The 20,808-nt window shown below is 39.0% G+C and overlaps 1 protein-coding gene across 1 annotated transcript in view; it reads right to left on the bottom strand.

The window, feature by feature from the left end:
• LOC128098784 (hyaluronidase PH-20-like) overlaps positions 1–20,314 on the bottom strand; it is a 40,972-nt gene extending 20,658 nt beyond the window's left edge. Inside the window, 4 exon segments of the mRNA XM_052720202.1 lie at positions 13,800–14,139; positions 18,381–18,473; positions 19,157–19,785; positions 19,978–20,314. Coding sequence (XP_052576162.1) covers positions 13,800–14,139; positions 18,381–18,473; positions 19,157–19,785; positions 19,978–20,314 — 1,399 coding nt within the window.
• Between the last annotated feature and the right edge of the window lie 494 nt (positions 20,315–20,808).

Here is a 20,808-nt window from a genome sequence, read left to right as displayed (position 1 = left end):
TAAGATAGAAACATGAAGAAGTCTTGTTAGAGACACCAAAAAAATAGACACCAAAGACCAGAATCAGAGTTTTAGCCAAAACCAGATGTGCCCAAGAACTCTGGATTTCTTATACTGTCAAAATCTATCAAAAGCTGAGATTCATTGTAATTGTAAAAAAAAAAAAATTCAGTTGCCAGTGATCCACAACAGAGAATATTCTCAGAAAGAGTCCCTTTCATTTACCTATTGATAGAAAATGAGGAATAATATAATCATATGACTGTTTAAAGGGTCTGATGCCTCAAATGCCTTACTTCCTCACACACAGAAATGATGCTATAGATTTCCCATAAATCACCTTGCACCCACAGCCTATGTGCTGGTCTGCTTATATTTCTACTCCTCTCATATCAGTTTTATTCTGTGGCATAGTTTTCATTTCTCCGCTTCAAGTGGTCTGAGGTACTGTGACTACCCTTCCTATTTTGTTTGGCAGTCTGTTTTCTTCTCTATAGTTTTACTTAATAATCCCTTTAGCCACTCTATAAGCAAAGTTGGACTTCCAACATTAGAGACAAGGTCTCATATATAATTAGTTTGAAATTCATTAAATTCTACTTTATGATTCTGATATCCTCTTGATCCTTGTTAAAACAACTTTTTCCGTAACTCCAATTCTATAATTTACTTTCATACTCTTCTGAAATAATAATTTATACATTTCTACCTATATATAACATTTTATATTTCTAAATTTTACTTTATGCTTTTTTAAAAAAATATTTGCATGTAAAGAATGTGATGCTTTTAAATGAAATCCAAACCTAAACTTGAAATTCATGTATTTATTTCATATGTCCCTTATACTCATAGGCTAAAAGTAATTGCACACAGTATTTGTTTGACTAATCACTTAAGGTCAAGTCTGTAAATTTCTATTGACAGTGACACCTTATAACTGGACAGAAGTCTTTCTTGGTTCCTTAATTCTGGAAGGAAAGAATCTAGCCAGAGATACAGAGACAGAGACAGTTTAAGCAGAAGTTTATTTAGTAAAACAAAGTGACAGTGTACTCCAGAGGCTTAAGAAGGTTGAATCATGGTGTGGGTCGGGTGTCCTGCTGGGTTCTGTGTCCTGAGCTCCTAAGAAGTTTATTACAGTTCCTTCCCTCTCGTGATGCCATTGTTAAATTCTCCATCTTTTGTGTCCAATTGTACTGCACTTGGTTTAGGACCAAGATGACTGTGTGATTTTCTTTCCATGCTCTCAATCTGCATATTCGGTGATGTGCGTGAATGGCTGTTGAGAGTGTTCCGAGAACCTTGATTTTTGATGCAGTGCGAACAATCTAACTGCAGTTTCAAGGATGTTAACCATGAAGTGCATTTTAACTACCTAGAGACACAACCATCATGAAACAACTGTCGTTTCCCTGGTTACTTCATGTACAACTCCCAACTCATACACCAGGCTGTGCTTATCTGTAGAAAGGGTAGATATATATGACACTATCATGCTTATGCCTGCCTGCCTACCTGCTCTGAATTTCTGTTCTCAAAGATTTGCAATTCAAATCTTTCAGGGTAAGAGCCTTGAGTTTGTTCTATAACAACTTCCTCCTGAAGGATTCCCTGTCAGGAAGGGGTGAAGATGCCTTACCCTCTTGGATTACTAACAAAAGGGGGCCCAGATCTTCTAGGCGAGGGGTTAAATTCTGGGAAATCTTGTCTTGCTATATCCAAAGTCCAGAATTGGGTTATCTACAAGTAAAATTTCAAAATTTGGAAGTATTGGTTAAAAGAAAAAAATTTCTTTTTATGCTTAAGGGCCCAACTGAAAAAAAAAAATCCAGCTTGCAAATTTTCCACAAGGAAGGCAGAACAATGAAGTCAATAACCTGAGCATCTGGGAGTATACTGATCACAGTGTAGTTTCTCGTCACAAGTGGTGAGGCTTAGGCAAAACTTCCTATTTAAGAAACATCACATAGTCTCAGATAAGAAACTTCCTAGTGGAGCCAAATATAGGTATGGTTATTGAGAATACCAGTAAATTTCTGAAGCACTGGAGGATCTCAGAGGCACTAAAGAATAAACGAAGATATATGAGTATCCAAAACATAATCATCAATGCATAGAAAGGTAAAATTTCTTAGAGATGAATTATAGGTGTGGGGAATTTATGAATATGTGCTAAATTAGAAGATATGGTTGAGCATGTGGAGTAAAATTTTCAGTTACATTATAGAACATTCTAGTTCTAAGCCTACTCTTACACCCTCAAGAAAGACAGTTCCTGTGGGGACAGACATTTTGAAAGTAATTTTAGTTTCATTGCTTTTATTATGGACCCTCTATAAACTATGGTCCAAGGTGTTCCACTATAGGTAATAGGCTCCAAAAAGTCAGCTCATGCACCAGAGATAGATCCTGATCACACTGCCAGGGACCCTTCAAACAGATCAAGCTACACAACTGTCTCACTTATGCATAGGGCCTAGTCCAGTCCCATGGAGGCTCCACAGCTGTTGGTCTAAAGTGTGTGAGTTCCCACTAGCTTGGTTCTGAGAGGCCTTACCTTTTTGAGGAAGGGATGGGGAATGGGTTGGGGGGGAGCTGGGGAGTGGGGAATAGGAGGAGGGATGAGAGGAGGATCTGTGATTGGTATGTAAAATGAATAAAAAAAATCTTAATAAAAAATCATAATTAAAAAAAACTATGGTACATTTTGTACATGTCAATACTTGAGTCCTTGTAAGCCTCCTAAATTTAAATGACTTAATTTTACAGAGTAGGGTAGTTACATAAGGAAAATTATAAGAATATCTGAATTATTCTGGGAGCTTGAGAAAGGGATGAATGGTTAAGAGCATTAGATTAGCACTCAGATACCAGGACCCGTATCAAACGACTCACAAGAAATCCCTGAAATTTCTAGAACCTTCTAAATGGAAAAACAGAGGTAGGCTTTGGCATCAATTCTCCTGGCCAGAGCTATAAAATTAGTACTAGATGGGGGACTGCAAATTTGACCATCTGTAGGGACTTAGGCCCCTCCAATCACTGACTGGGTTGTTTCAGTTTGCAAAGTATATGAAAATCCTAAATATTCTGAACTCAGTTTTTGACATAATTTTGATAGAGACAAAGAGAACAATAAACACATATACTCTTTGAGGTTATTTAAGGATATGCCCAACACTTTTACTGGCCTGTGGAATCTGCAGTTTTTTATGAAAGGGCCAAGGAAGCCGTGGGTTTCAAATGAACCTGGTAACAGCCACAACACAGACAGAAGGATGAGCATTATGAATAAGTAGCAACTCACCATCAGCTCCTGACGCAGACAAGACAGGAGCTGAGTGGGAAGCACAAGGGTCCCAACAAGCAGACAGAGGCCGTGAACTGAGGCTCACTTATGCTGTGGTAGAGAATTCCACTCTTAATGGGGGCCACATATCTGTTTTGTATGAGGCACTTTAAGTCCTCTGTGGGTTCACAGTTCCTGGAGGACTGTGGTGGGTCTTCTATGGGTCTGCTGGAGGGGAGTAACACTTGACTTGTGAATGAACAATTCAGCTGGAGAGCCTAAGCATCACAATTGCTGAGGGTGGAAAGCAAGACAGTGATAGGAGCTTTCCTGTTGGCCCAGGGAACCAGCTTTCTAGGTCTTGATAACCACTTGACTGCCTAATGAGCAAAGGAGAGGTTTCATCTCCCCAAAGAGGCCAACAGCGCTTCATGCCATAGGCCTATGTGGCCTCTTAAAATTACCCCAGAAAGACATGTTGAGTTAGACTAAATTTCAGAACCAAAGAGAGTCATGGGCGAAGCATGACCTCCTATACAAAAGCATAAGGGAGTTAAGTTTTGATGGGACCTAGGTCTTGGTCTGTATTCTGAGAAGAAACAAGCCAGGGCTGCAATGTCATAGGGCAGAGTCTACTCAGGGTGTGCTTTCAGGCAGGACTGGAAGACTCAGTGTTTCCTGGGGATTGTAATTTCAGAGAATAATGTAGGCTCCTTTGTCACCTGGTAGGAAATCCGGAATGTGGAAGATGACACCTTTTCATTTTGTAGAAATCAGGGAAGCACAACACTGGAGATTATTTTCTTCATGAACAGATTATCCAGCTAGACAGTCTTTTCTGTCAGGGTTGGAAGTTTTCTACACACAGTAAGGTATCAAATCATCACAAGTACCGTACTTGTAGCCTCAGCAAGAGGGTGACTGATAAAGTGCTTCTCCCAGTTTTCTGTGAGCACCATCTGTTGGCCATGCTGAACCAAGAGAGGGCACCTTGAAACTTGTAATCACTTTGCTTATATGCTCAACAGACTGTCCATGGATTTACTTTTGTTTGTGGAGGGGTGAAGGAGGAAAGGTCTTTCATGATCTTTTTAGTTGGTCTTTTATTTCTGTTTTTGTTTTGAGACCTGGCCTCAGATAACCCAAGCTAGCTTTGTACTCACTATATAGCAGAGGCTGGTCTTAAACTCCTGATCTTCATGCCTTTAATACCTAAGTGCTGAGATTATGGATATGTGCTACCCACATCTGGCTGTCTGTAGCTCTTTCAAGTTTCTTCCCTCTGTGGCCTTTATTTTTTTTGTACAAAACAAATCTCATTCATTTCTATTTCAAGTCTTGTGTCACCTTCAATATCTGGGTGTGGTTGAAGCAGGGAGGAGGGAACAAGGAAAGATAAAAATGCATGGTGAAGACAACGATGATTTTTTTTTTGTTTGCTTTGGGCAATACTTGTATAATTATTTGCTTTATTTTTTGAGATTATAACATAATTATATCATTTTCCTCTTACTTTTACTCATTCCAAACCATGTTACTATTTTATTGCTATGAGGAGACACATGACCAAGGAAACTTATAGAAGGAAGCATTTAACTGCAATGCTCACAGTTTAAGAGTGTTAGTCCATGATCATCATGGCAGGAAGCACAGCTACAGGCAGGCAGACATGATGCTGCAACAGTAGCTGTGAGGTCACATCTGATCAGCAAGTTATAGGATAGAGAGAAGGACACTGGAACTGGTGTGGGCTTTGAAGTCTCAAAGCCCATCCCCAGTGACACACCTCCTCCAACAAGGCCACACTTACTCCAACAAGGCCACACCTCCTAACCCTTCCTAAACAGTTCTACTAAGTAGGGAATAAGCATTCAAATATATGAGCCTGTGGAAGCCATTCTTATTCAAACCACCTACTTCCCATATGCCCCTCATGACCACTTCTTTCATCAATTGTTTTACACACACATACACACACATACACACACACACACACACACACACACACACACACACACACACACACACACGTTAGATGTTAGGCATCTAACATCTAAAGAAATACTTTTTAAAAATAAATACTAGCTGTGACCATTATGTTTGTTTGCTGTATAAAATACAGCTTTATTATATAACTGTGGCTGACATTGTGCTCATTAAGTACTCCTGACTAGCCTCAAAGTCATGACAATTGTCTTGTTACAGCTTCCTGACTGCTAGCTTACAGGTATAAACCACCTCACCAAGCTGACAGTCTTGCTCTGATCATCAAGATTTTAACAACTTGATAATATTTTCACAATATTTTAGAGGAGAGGAAGCCCATCTTATTGTGCTTTACAGGATTGCCAAGAGCAGAACACACTTCAAGTTGACAACATAACTGACAGCTGCTCACCTGAGTTTACATGGGTCTTGATGGACTAGCATTCCCAATTCCCTGCAGTATCCTCTACCAGGCTGGCATCCATGCCTGCATGTAGGTCATACAATAACCCCCATCACCTGCTTCATGCAATCCAGGAAGGGCCCTATCACACAATGAAATAAAGAAAACAGCCTGTGTCCTGTCACAGAACAATGGTCACTTGACACTGGGTACCTCTGAAACCTCAGGTTCAGTGAATTGACAGGGTGAGAAGCAGCAAATGTATCTGTCCCAGGCAGCATGGATCCATCTCATTCTAGCCTTCAGGGATACCAAGGAGATTGCTTGGTATGAAGTTACTGATGATACAAAAGAAGCCTTCCTCACAGCTCTCAGAGATGGCTTTGATGATGTCTTACTCAGCCAGGCCAACCAGACCTGGTAGAACCACAGCTTGTTGGGGAATATTATTTTAAGGCGTGTTACTTACATTTATGTCGCATTTGTTTAACTCTGTGAAGCTGTGTTACTGTGCCTGTCTAAAACAGCTGATGGTCTAATAAAGAACTGAATGGCCAATAGCGAGGCAGGAGAAAGGATAGGCGGGGCTGGCAGGCAGAGAGAAGATATAGAGGGAGAAGAAAAGAGATGGAGGAGTGAAGAGAAGGAAGTAGCCAGAGAAGGAGGGGGACTTCAGGGGCCAGCCACCCAGCTATACAGCAAGCCATGGAGTAAGAGTAAGATTTACAGAAGTAAGAGAATGGGAAAAGCCCAGAGGCAAAAGATGGACGGGTTAATTGAAAGTTAATAAAAGCTGGCTAGAAACTAAGCCAAGCTAAGGCCAGGCATTCATAATTAAAAATAAGCCTCTTTGTGTGATTTGTTTGGTATCTAAGTGGCGGGCTGCCTTACAAGAGTATAAGCCCCCAAACAACAACAGCAACAGCTGACTCCTAATGCACATGAGCTGGGAAACTGGTTTTAGCTGTGATCACTTCAGTACACTGGAATCCTTCTGTGCTGCCTCTCCTGCTGAGGACTCCATGGTCTGTGTCTTCCCTCTTCCTTTTCATTAAACTTATTTCAACCACAGACACTAATCCTGAGCAGTTAACTGAGTGGCAACTTTCACTCTTGGGTGGATATCACATAACTTCCTAATAACTAGGAGGAATTACATCATGTAGTTCTCTCTAGACATAAAAAAAAAGAATGTAGTAGACCAAATGCTGAACAGCTATAGAAAATTCTTAAATCTCATTTCCCTAGTTAGTGTTGCCACTCAATTCCTGTGTTGTGATTCTAACACTAAGGGTGGTGTTAGTAAATAAGCCTTTTGGGAGATGATTATATCACGCTGGTAGAACCCTAGTAAATGGCTTTAGTGTTCTTATGAGAGAGATTCCAGAGATCAGGCATGATCTTTCCACCACATGATGACATTGTCAGTGCTTTTGAGCAGAAAGAGCTGTCCCCCTGACCTTGGACTTTCAAACTTCCAGAAACAGAAAATTTTCTGTTTTTAAAAAGGCACCTAATATTATATTTTGTTATAATAGTTCAAACCAGACAAAAAATGCTGCAAAGTACTGTTCTAGTTGACAGAAACATAAAAGGAGAAGAAACCAAAAGTCTTAAAATAAAATTACATTCTCCAATGAAGAATGCACTTGTTGGATAAATATATCCTTAGTTGTATAAATATGTAGTAGATCAGTATCTTTAAAAAACTCTGAATTCCTATGAACACTACAGCAGTATTCACAAGAGCTAGGATATGAAAACAAATTTAATGACCTGTGACAAAATAGGAAAAGAACAGAAATATCTTACCATTTCCAACAGCATGGAAGAACCTGACCATTACGCTAAGTGTACTAAGCCAGACACATAAAGACAAATGCTCCATGATCTCACTTATATGAGACACCTCAAGTGGTTAAATTCATGTGCACCAAGTACTACATAATAGTGGTTTCTGAGAATTGGGGCTGAGCAGTGGGGGTACAATGGAAAGATGCTGCTCCAAGTGTACAATGTTTCAATCATGGCAGATGAGTTTCAGCACAGTAAAGTGACTATGGCTAGTATTGTAATGTGCCATATACTTGAGATTTGCTAAAAGATTAGTTCTTAAGTGTTCTGAACACAAAAATAAAGATAATGGAATCTATGTGAGATGATGGGCATGTTAATTAGCTTGATGGCAACTATTTCACAATGGCATATTTCAAAATATCAAATTGCACACATTAAGTATATTGTTTTTGTCAATCCAAGCTATGGTCTGGGAGAAGAATAGAGTTATAATAAGGCAAGGGAAAAAAAATCATTGGTGAGGTCACTCAGTTGATATTTATCCATATTATATGCTGCTAAAGAATAGTCCATTGTATATTTATATCTCAGCTTATTTGTATGTTCATCAATAATGCACATTTGGCCTATTAGTTTGGAGAATGTGTGTGTGTGTGTGTGTGTGTGTGTGTGTGTGTGTGTGTGTGTGTGTGTGTGCATTGCTATTATGAACATTTAAAAATTATTTGCAGGAGGATATATTTTTATTCTTTCTTGAGTAAGCACTTGGAAATGTATTTATAACAAAGGGTCAGACACTTTTTCCACAGTTGTGGTAGCATTAAACTCCTACAAGCAAATCTGTACAAGGAAGTTGTTCTATATTCTATACCTTAACAACCACTGGACACTTTATACACACTGTGAGACTGTAGTGATATCTTACTATAATTCCTATTTAACTACACTCGAATGTTATTAAGGACTTGCCTTAATAATCTTCTTCCTAGGGACCCAGAAGAGAAGCTTTGAATGGTGAGAATTATTAGGAAAAGAATCTAGGTACACTGAGCTCTCACTCCATCTACTCTGTTCCTCTGGGATAAAATCCTATCTACACAGCTTCAGTTCTGTTCTCATGCCTAGGTTTTTTCTTACCTGATTTCTCTCTACCTTTATCTGCTGTCCCCTCTAAGTTATATCTTAAGTCTCTCATCTTAGTTCTGCCCCATCTTGGTCTTTTTTCTCTCGTTCTTACCCATCTGGCTCTTCCTCATCTTCCATCTCTTTCATCTAGTTCCCATCTAGTTCTCCAGTCAAAATCCTCTCTAAGTCTCCAAGGTTTACAGCTATATACCTATGTAATAGCAATGTTCTAGCCAAAGCAAGGTCACCAGGCTTAAATTCTAACAGGGTCATAAAGGCAGACAAGAGTTTTCCTCAGTCAGTGACTGTCAGGCTTTCTTTTACAACTCAAAAGGGAAGTGGTAAAAGGCTCATTAAGGAAGGGAATGGCTCAATTGCCTTTAACCTACTGGCTATGGGTGGGATAGGACTTCTGCTGGTCTTTTCTGTGTCGAACACACAGATTGCAAGCCCAGCGCCACTTTGAGATCTTTGGTAGCAGTTAACTCTGCAGCTCACACACAATTGAGCCTGTATTATAATGAGTATTCAGAGACGAATAATGCCTCGGGGGTGCTCAGCAACCTAAGACAGAGCACCTGTGTGGCCTGGGCAGGCGTCTCCATGACGGGTAAGGTGACCTGCTAATGTCCCACGCAACCTAAGTCAGAAGCTCATTTTTTAACAAAAGGGGGGAACCTGTAGGTCCCTGGCCCCCGTTTTGGGTAACTGTTGCCTTGCTTGCTGACCTTGACCTTGATATCCTCCCTATGCTAATTTCCTGCTGGGTTCCACACTCCTGAATGCTTAAGAGAAGATCCTTGTCTGTGTATCCTGCATAATGGGCGTTAACAGCTTAGATGCAAGATTGTAAAACATCATCAGGCGAACTTCTGCCCTCCAGGGTTGTCCCATTGTGCTGTAAGCCTATATTTAAGACCTCCTCCCTCCTTCAATAAACAACATTTGGCATTTAATTAATTAATTAGCTAATTAATTAATTAATTTAAAAGGAAGTGGTAAAGAAAGAGGTCAACTGAGAGCTAAAATCAGTAAATATATCAGAAAAAAGGGAATTTGTGTGCTCAAACTACGTTCCTAGAAGTAGTTAGGAGTCCATAATGTTAGTAAGGCTGTATAAAGTGTTACTTAGTTCAGGAGATTGTTTGGCCTTGGATGCTTGATAGGTATTTTAGATAAATACACTGTTAGGAGTTCTTGGAGGCACACATAGCATATAAGAAAATCATTGTAAAAACCAGCTAAAAGCTAAAATATCACCAAGACTTCTCAAGTCATGGCTTGACCTTCAGAAAAGTTCTTGACCTTTCCAAGTAGTAGCTTTTGTCATAGCAGCTGGATTCCATTACATTTTCCAGCGACTTGCAGCAAACTACAGCAACATTGAACAACAGAGATCAGAACAGGACTTATTTTCAAATATCATAGGTAAGTTGCTTAGCTCTCTATACCTGATGTTCTTCTTCCTCTAATTGTTGCTAATTATAGTACTGGCATCATAGAATAATTTGGAGGATTGGTACATAAATGATAGAAAATTCTCAGAATAGTGTCTGATGCATAGAAAATGTATAATGAAAGTTTTCAATTTTTGTTACTGCCCATTTTAGCTAAAAAAAAGTTTAGTTATATCAAATTCAAGTATCATTTGCATATATCAAATGCAAACTTTAGTTATATCACAATGTCAACCTTCTTAAGCTATTCCTGGAAATATTTTACAGTGTGGAGAGGCCACCAAAACAAGGAATAGTGTGGGTGCATGTTAACTTCTCTTACCTCCCAGTATCCCAGATAAACATAAAATGTCAGGAAGCAGGCAGATGGTTTCATTAAGTAGATTTCTGTATGGCTAATGAAGAAATTAGTTTAAGAGTCCACATATCTTGGCAATGTTGGGGTTGGAGTTGTAGGTAAAAGAGAAAGAGAATGGGGAGAAGAAAACACCAAAATAGATTTTTGGGAGAAGAGAGGAAGTACAAGGAAACATACCAGGGCAGACAGACAAACCAGATGAAACCTGGAAAGGGCTGAAAAGGTATCATGGAAGCCCTGGGATTGAAGACTGACTCAGTAAACAGGGTGTAGAAGGTTAGAACAGCAAGATCTAGATCAAATATGAATACCAACTCATGCAGAAAATTGAATCGAGTATGAGAAAAGAAGAAACTGATACCTTCTGTTCACTAAAGGTAGAATCTTTAAAAAAATAAACCAGTGCCTCCAACTGAATTGTAAGCTCAAGGAGGCCCCCAACATTGGAAGCAAATATTTCTACAGAAAAAATAAAGTCTCCCCGGTATACTGAAGAAGAATACATTCACCAAGGACAGGTTACAGATCCAAGTCTTTAGTAAATAATAACCCACTCTTTCCCTTCCCCTTTCCATTCTGGCCACTAAGCACTGTAGTCTGGGCCATTATGAACTTTTGCCCCTGGACTAATTATGCTTCTTCTACCATTCCTCATTCTGATTGCCCTAATCCACTCCCCCAACTCCACAACTTTACATTCAGCCACTCTGTACATACCTCTTATCCCAACACTTGGACTTTGATCCTTCACTTTTCTCTTTGCCCTACCTTACCTCCCCCTTATCCCTCTTTACTCCCCAGGCCTCCGCCAAGAAAAAGGACAAAGCACAAGTTTAGCCTGTCTCCAGAATTTTTTTCATGCATATATCTGTGTATCAGACATTTGTATAGAAGTTTCTCTGGAAGCTACAATAGGCTTTCCAATCCCCTGAAGCTTAAGTTACAAGCAGTTGTGAGCCATGCAATACGGATGATTTACTTTGAACTCAGGTCCTTTGGAAGATCTGTAAGTGCCCTTAACCCTTGGCATTCTTTCATCACAAACCTGTTATGCCATCCATGAAAATAAAATAATATGGTTTACTACAACATGATAGCCCATAATGAAAGTTATCAAAAATGACCACTACCATTCAGAAATATCAAAAGCCTGTACAGAATCCCCATTAGATTTCCTTATTCAACAAATATTTAATGGGCTCTTCCTATGTCCCAGGTACATTTTGTCACATTATATAAACAGCTATGCATAAAACAGACCAAATAGCCATTTTCATGGTGCTGAAACTTTAGGTTGAGTGAGGAGCAAAAGCAGATACTGTATATTGTGAGTGGAGAAAAATAGAACAGACCTAAAGATGAGTGAATGTCTTTATTGCAAATTCCTAGTTCTCAAGGTGGGTCATTAAAAGATTCATCACTTGGTTATCTTTTGCTTCACACCACTCTAATAAGCACAATCAATAATCTCCTTCTCTGAAGTTCTTTCTCTCATATACCACTTATTAACTATTCTCACTGTAAAACAACTTCCACAGATGGGAAAAGATGCTTCAGTGGTTAGGAACATTGGGATGCTCATGCGGAAGACTGGAGTTCAGTTACTAGAATCTATATGGTTGACTTATAGCCATTTATAACTCCAAATCCATAGGATCTGACACCCTCTTCCAGCCTCTATAAACTCTAACACATGTTAGGCATACATACACACAAATATATAAATAAAATACAATTAATCAATAAACTAATTAAAACATAAAACAAGACATTCAACTTTTCTGCCCAGCTAGGCCCAGCACACGTTCCACCAGGGCCCAGCCAAGAAAGTCCTCCTGATCCTCCGCTCCATGTGCTCCAGCCTAGTCTGGTCAACAGTGCTGCCACTGTCAACAAACTCCAGGTTTGGGCAGGATATGCATCCTTCAAGTCAGCTCGGGACTCCTCCTACCACATGACTTCATCTCTCAAGACACATCCAACCTCTTCATTCATTCCAGTCCTACACATCATGTACCAGAGCTGAGCCACCTGATCCTCCCCTCCACATATCACCCAACTATCCCAGGTCACATAGCCTACGCTGGTGTTTTTATCATCCCTGCCTGTACCATACCCAAACTCTAGGCTTTGGCCAGGATGCACACCTTGCATAGCAGCCCAGATTCCCCCTCCTACCACCTGATTTCATTCCTCCTATGCCTCATCCAACTTCCAGGTCCAATCTGGTTCTGTGTATCTTGTACTAGGGCAAAGTCATGTAAGCCCATCAGATTTTTCCTTCTATGTGCCCTCCTCGATCCTCAGATCTAACCAAATCCCACACCCAGTGTCTTGACCTACTCTGGTCAGCCCTGCCCATGCCACCCCTAACCTCCATGCTTGAACCATGTAACACATCCTGTATGTGAGCTCAGACTTATGTCCACCTGATTTAAAACACACTGTTGTCATTTTCTTTTTTTTTATTGAAAATAGATTTTTCTCTCATACAATACATCCTAATCACAGTTTCCTCGCCCTCTACTCCGCCCAGCAACCCCCTTCCTCCCCGGATCCACTCCTGCTCCATTTCTTTCACCATCAAACAACAAAGTCACATTTGGCAATACTGAATAGCAAGCTTGAGAGAAATAAATAGTCAATAAATGTGTTATGAAACAAATGAATGATCATGTGAGTGATTAAATGAAAATGGTCATTTGGGAAACACAAATTAAACTTGACAATTAGGAATGAAAAATAATTAGCTTACAGTATAAAAGTGGTTTCTGAAAACATGTAAAAATATGTAAGATTGTCATTTGTAAAGTTTATCTTACTATAAAATAAAGATATACAAATTTTATTTAAAAAGTTACAAAATTCACAGTTCTATAATTGGGCTGACTAGCACACTTCAGAATACTTTAGCATACTTTTTTATATAAGGAGTTTTTAATACTTCCTTGATCATTTTTTAAACTATGACAAACTACTAATAAAGGCACTCATTTACAGGAATTTGATTTTACTCAGTCTTCATTCTCCTGAGACAAAAACTAATATCCAAGTATGGCTGCCTTGTTTGCTACCAGTCTTTCCTAGAAGAATAGACATTTTGCCTTTAAATATCAAAATATAATCTCAATTATTAAAATAGAATTACTTTTGTAAAATAGAATCCCATTTTGCATTTGAGTTAGCACAAGACTATAACAAAAAAAAATTTTCAGAGCAGATATAACTAAGGGGCACCCACAGATACCTTCCCTAGGAAATTCAAGGGCCCCTAGAGCAGATGATAGAGTATGTGAGTGATGGCTGTGAAAAAGAGAAAGCTTTTTCCAGGTAAGAGACAGAATGCTTGGTCTGGTTCTACACAGGTATCTATACAAATACCATTTGCAGTGCACACTTTAACATTTTCCACATTTTCAATGTCAGATCTCTCTTTACAATCCATGTTGGTAAAACAGTTGCATTTAAAGTGCTCAGAAAAGTACTTCAGGTCTCCAACCGTGGGGTTGCCAACTACTTCAAAACTCCCATTTTTCAAAAGTTTAATTTCTAAGTTCTTTGGATTCAACTGAATATAGTGATCTGAATTCACATCTTTCCTTGTGCAGATGCCTCGATGACTGCAAAGTGTTTGGCTGCACATTTTGGCTGCTAGGGTGGCGTTGATTATGTACGGATTCAGGGTAGTCCTCATGTATTTATGGAGAGTTGGACAACCTGTCTGTAAAATAATAAGACAGTCAGTGTAGCAAGGTACAAGTTCCTATGTGAACAGATATACTATAGTAACTCTTAAAGATAAAGGAAGCATCAGACTGAATAATGATAGGAAATACTCTTTTTCACTCAACAAGCAAGGTTATTCCAACTGTATTTTAACATTTGTAAATTTTGTAGGCCATTTCATGCCACTGAAGAATTGTTTAGTTGAGGCTTAACCTATCCTAGACTTCATCTTTCCCAATGATAAATGGATTAATCAAGAATATGGAATTTTACAACTGTTAGACTATGGGCTTTGAGGTTAACTTGCCTAATAGCAGTATCACTTTCGTTAATAATCATGTCTGCCAATCTAAGATAGCTCAAATTTGTAAATCTGAGTTTGCTCTTGGGATCACATAAGGAAAGGTGGTTAATTTGATTATGCTTCAGTTTCATCACTTGAAAATTAAAGATGATGTTGCAGTCTGCCTCATAGGCTTATTGTGAAGACAAATGATAAGATGTATATGGAACCTACCATTTCTTCAGTTAACCCTCAATAAATCATAAATAATTTTAATAAAAGTCACATTTGTCAGATGATTTAAACATAATTAAACAGATTCAAAATTGATGTCTCAAAATAATAAAATATGTTCAACTGTGTATGTTTTAGCTAAGTGATATACAGTTTAAGGTGTGCACAATGACAGTTCTTTAACAAACTGTGAAGACAGAGAGAAAAAAAGCAGAAGTGGTCCATCTTAACATTACTGTGCTCTAACACTTGGTCACTGGCCATTAAAAAACATTGTTGATCAAGATCTGTCATGATCAACAGTTCTACTGGATGAGCCAACTGTGGTAGCACATTGGCAGGAAAAGCAAAGGACCTTGGCACCTCGGACTCGAGTCTATTTGCTATTTTCCTTGTGGTGAGACTCTATTTTTGGTTCAATAATGGCCTGGCAAAGATATGTGCTCTTCTGTCCCCAAATCCTGTGACTGAATGAGTTTACAATGGAGGAGACTGTAGATATGATTAGAAGCATGTTCAAAGGGCCAAAAAGGGAAGTAGGTGAAATTGAGCCTGGAAAGCCAGCTGCCAGGTATCCTTCCACTATGGCTCTGTTTCAGTTCCAACTTCCAAGTTCCTGCCTTGAGTTTCTGCCCTGTAATCCCTCAACAACGGACTATGATCAGGATATATAAGCCAAATATATGCTTTCACTATAAGTCACTTTTGATCAGAGTGTTTTGTTGCAATAGAAACCAAACTAAGAACAACTAACTTAGCAGGTTCATATGAAGCTCTTCTGATATTCCATTGATGTGGAATGCTGTATATTTAGATTTTAAATGTGATTTACTTCTTGTCATTCTGGTTGTACTTTAATTAGAAAGTAACCATCCAAGACACTTTTTTGTAGACTCATATCTCTGTGTTAGTTGCTTATAAAGCGCCTATATTTTAATTTTTATGTAGTTTTTCCTGAACACTATTATATTCTAAGTGTTTATGGATTGTGTCAATATTCTTTAATATTACATTCTCAGTACTAATGATGCATTAAAAATTATACCAAATTTAAAGAGTATTGAAGTTGTTTGCAGAGACAAGGATTAGACAAAAGAAATATTACAAGGATGAGAATGATTTGAGAATCATCTTTCATCTTCTCTATGGAAAGATTTAAACTGGAAACCTAAGAGATAATGTATAATTAAACCCACACTGGCCAACTTCAAGTTGCCCATCAATAACACTGAATGCAGAGTTGAGAACTGAGCAAGCTACTATTTCACAGTATAAGAGTATGATGTGAATAACATCCATTCTAGAGTGTTCCCCCAATGCATACACAATCTCAGGTACTGGGGTACACATGAAGCAAAATAGCTGATGTATTCTAAGCATTAGTTATTTTTGTATTTGATGAAATTTATTTATCCTTCAATTTTTATTAATGACCATGTTTAATAACTGGCTCATGAGGATCCCAAATATTAAAAAAGCATGTCTCATTAAGTAGGACTGGTCGAACTGGCTTCATCACACCATTGGATCAGATAAAGTGGAGTAGAAGGAGATGGCTTACTTGACACTTTTTGTGAATCAATTTTAACAACTCGGGGAAAGGCCATGAACAGGAAGACTAAGAAGATGGTTCATGTGAAAGTATAAGAACCTGGAATTTGGCCGGGCGGTGGTGGCGCACGCCTTTAATCCCAGCACTCGGAAGGCAGAGCCAGGCGGATCTCTGTGAGTTCGAGGCCAGCCTGGGCTACCAAGTGAGTTCCAGGAAAAGGCGCAAAGCTACACAGAGAAACCCTGTCTCGAAAAACCAAAAAAAAAAAAGAACCTGGAATTTATTCTCATAACTAACTTCCGAAAACCAAGTAGAATGTCATTTGATTATATGCCCAGCACTAGAAAGACTGAGACAAGTCAATATTTTAGGTTTTCTGGCCAGTCAATAGAGCTGAACTGCTAAACTCTGGGTTAAGTGAGAGACCTCCCTTAAAAGATAAGGTGGAGAGCAACAGAGGAAGACTCAATATTGCCTCTGTGTCTACACACACAGAGAGAGAGAGACACACACACACTTTATACTTGGTATCATCATTTTCTCAGGGAATCTGAGGAAACATGAAAAGTGATTCATGAGAATCCTGAGCAGAAATGACACAAAACAAAGGAGTGTGATGATGGAAGTAAAGCTCATCATAAACTGGGGAAAGTCACTGAAATATGGAGAGTCTATAAGAGACAATACTAAAACAGTACCTAAAATGGAAAACAGTGACATCGAAGTTGAAGCCTACCCTTGAATAAATCGTATGGTAGATCTTTGCGGGGAATGGTAAAACAATGGACAGCTGAGATCAAAGTGACATTAAAAACAAATGTGACAGCTGAAGAGTGACCCTCTCACCTACTCACTGTGGATGCCTAATTGATTCCTCCCAGAGGAAGGAGTTCTCAATTCTTTTATTTTTAAAAGAGGTAGTATATAGAGATCATAAACAGACCCACCACCAAATTAATATCCTTGAGAAAGGTATTTATAATTTTGGAAGAACATCATGTAGTGGGTAGCCATTCCAGCTTTGACCTGGAAGTTCCAACCCCCACTGAGGCTTCGGTAACTGTCATGCCTACAAGGCAGGGCCTAGAGAGGACCCTGAAGACCTGAGATCCAGATGCGCCGGCTCTCTTGGTTCCTGGACCCAGGACGCTAGAGGCAGACTGAGCAGAGTGCTCCAGAGAACACCGCCGGACTGCGCTACACCTTTCCCAGACCCTGTAACCTATCCCTTCACTTGTAAGTTACTCCACAAAATAAACCTCCCTTTTAACTACGTGGAGTGGCCTTAATAATTTCACCAATAACAACAGCAAGAATTTGAAATATACCTCAGAAGGTTATGATTTTAAGAAAATTTTCTTCAACTCAAAAGATTTTACCAAGAGATAGATCCCATTCTCTGACTTGCATTTTCCGTTGCTTACATTCTATTGATGATCAAACTAAAGACAATAATATTATATGAGATAGGTTTTTGAAAAGTAAGACTTGGAGAATCTAGCATATGAATCTGTTTCAGTGATTTTACATGATATATTGATGTTCTCTAAAAGACAAATGTGCTACTCAAAAGCCTGTCTTAGCCTGAGAATATAACATCTGTTCTCTACAAGAGCAGGACAGGACTCCTGGGCAATAAGCTTCTCTGAGAATCTCCATGATGTATTCATCATTTGTATACACACACACACACACACACACACACACACACACACACACACACACAAAACCTTCAGCTTCTGCTTAGCCATGTTAAACTCACATACATTGACACACACAGATGCACAACATATATGCACAAAACTCTTTCTTGTATAGAAGAGACTAGTAAAAGTGAGAACAGGACTTGATATGGGGAAATAAATTATAGAGACCTGTTGTCTGACATTAAACATCATGCCAGAAAACTGAAATAGTAGTCCTGGTTTTGCTACTTACAAACTATGGAGCCTAGAGAACTTCAGTTAATCTCATCGAGCATCTGATTCCTCACTGGAAGACAGGTTCAACATTTTCTACTTCATAACAACAACAAAAAATACAGCATATCTGGATCTGGCAAATACCAGGCATTTACTTATTGCCAAGTATAATGCTATTTTCTTAACACAAAGTCCTGATGAGCATTAAGGATAAAATTATTTTCTCTTTCCTACCGATAACTCACCTGTGCACGTTGTGCTATATATGTAGAATCCCATATTACAATTCCACTGGTCCCCAGTGCAACCGCTTCACCAATTGTATTCACAAGGTCATTCTGACAAAGGCGATGCAAAGAGTTAGCAGGGAGTAATCGCTGGAAGCATTTACACAGGACAACGTCACCAAACTGAGCATGCTGACCTAACAATAACACTTTAAATACGTCTATGGTCTTTAAAGCTTCTCCTCAGGCATTTCTTTACTATATAAGAATATATCATTGTTTTAATGACTTCTGCTAGCAAAAGACCCAGATCCCTGGAAGAAGAAGAAGAAGAAGAAGAAGAAGAAGAAGAAGAAGAAGAAGAAGAAGAAGAAGAAGAAGAAGAAGAAGGAAGAAGAAGAAGAAGAAGAAGGAGAAGAGGAGGAGGAGGAGGAAGAGGAAGAGGAGGAGAGGAAGGAGAGGAAGAAGGAGGAGAGGAAGAAGAAGAAAAGAAGAAGGAGGAGGAGGAGAAGGAGAAAGAAGGAGAAGGAGAAAGAAGGAGGAGAAGAAGAAGAAAAAAAGAAATAAAATATTGTCTACATTTTGCAGTTCTTTCATGGTTGCTAACAGATCATATGATTATATTAAACACTAAAAATATAGTAATTTTGTCTCCTTTGGAGAACATAGAACTACTGATGTGTATGTTCCTAAATGATGCATAAAGCTGAATTACACTTTTGAATAACATTACATTCCTGTTGACACTATTTCCTGCACAGTAGCACAAAACTGTAATACTTTCATTTACTCACAATAGAAAGGAATTCCCAGACTTGGTTAGTAAAAACAACGTGTGTATACAGAAAGACGGGAAGTGGATTGTTTTCCCCATGCACTTTAGAAGTCCTGATGCCCTCCAATATACGGTAGCGACTGTAGAGTTTTGCATTTGGAGATAATTTCAATTCACTCCTCAGATAGGTCGATGGGTAAAGGGCAGTGCTTTCTTTCCATATCCAGTCAAGATCATTATTTCTTTCTATTTCTATACTAGGACATTTTCCATCATAGCCTGGCTCTAAATAATTATTGTTATACCAATCAGGAAAAAGATAAAACCCCCATAAGTATCGAGGCTTAAGTCTTTTACCCAGTTTTAATGTCTCTTCCATGAACTTTCTTGCTGCCTTTTCAAATTCCTCTTTGGCTTTCTTGGTGGCTTGTGTAATGTTCATACCTGGATCTTGGGTCTGTACCAACTGAATAGACTTGTTTCTATAAATATCCTTGGGTGTCCAGTTTCGTGCCCAGGTAGGCCTCCATTCTTCCCAGTCAATGACAGCTAAGCCCAATTGGTCTACTGGAATATAATGCTCAATGTCAGTCTTAACTTTGTCCAAATGCTCTTGCAAATTTCCCGCCTGAGGTATTCCTCCAAACACTTCTGCTTATTTCTTTTTTTTTTTTTTTTTTTTTTTTTTTTTTTTTTTTTTGGTTTTTCGAGACAGGGTTTCTCTGTGTAGCTTTGCGCCTTTTCCTGGAACTCACTTGGTAGCCCAGGCTGGCCTCGAACTCACAGAGATCCGCCTGGCTCTGCCTCCCGAGTGCTGGGATTAAAGGCGTGCGCCACCACCGCCCGGTTCTGCTTATTTCTTATCTATATATGGATACTTTCCAAGTCAGTTAGCATAAAATATTGTGACAGCCTGCCCTGTGGCATTTTTTTGGGGACTTCCGGTTAAAGGGAAGAGACTCAAATCTATTGAGTGATTAAATGCTCCAACACAAGCTTCAGTTGGGACATTCCAGACCCAAAGGAAAGTCTCATTTGGCAAAATTGGCGCTGCCCTATAATCCACCGCAGTCAAGGAACATGGAATCAGAAGGAAGATTATTAACACTGACTGGAATGTTCCCCCAGACTCAACAAAGCTCCCCCAGCAGAGGTGCTTAAATCTCAGCCCTCCCATTGGAGAGAGCAGTTACTGTGTAAACACTTATTTCTTGTTGCACACTTAGGTTTGTCCAGTGTTTGATGCAAACGATGAGGAAGACAGTGACATGTGGTCACCCTGAGAGATGACAGTAGGGTGACTGCTTTCTATTGAAGATTCTTCTTCTTGTGTCACGTTTCAGGAATGAACTTGTTTTGCAGCAAGTTCAATCATCCAGAACTGAAAAAAAAAAAAACAAATCTAGAATTTACTGTTCACTGTAACAGAGATGAGAGCTTTACCAATCCCTTAACATTTTATGCAGAGAGCTTAACTCGGTTTCAAAAGATAGAAGGTCTACTATTGTGTTTAAAGCAATAAGATTTTTTTCTCTTCCATATGATACAAAATCTGTATCAGTCAACATTAATCTTCTAAAATCATCCCTGATCCCACACAGAACTGAAGGTAACTATTTTCCCTTTCATTATGTATATAAAATATTGTATCTAGCAATGCTTTAGCAAAAA

Source organism: Peromyscus californicus, unplaced genomic scaffold (assembly GCF_007827085.1).
Source record: "Peromyscus californicus insignis strain IS unplaced genomic scaffold, ASM782708v3 Scaffold_6__1_contigs__length_162567912, whole genome shotgun sequence".
Classification (NCBI taxonomy): domain Eukaryota; kingdom Metazoa; phylum Chordata; class Mammalia; order Rodentia; family Cricetidae; genus Peromyscus; species Peromyscus californicus.
Note: the sequence above shows the minus strand (reverse complement) of the source record. Positions and strands in the feature narration are given on the sequence as shown.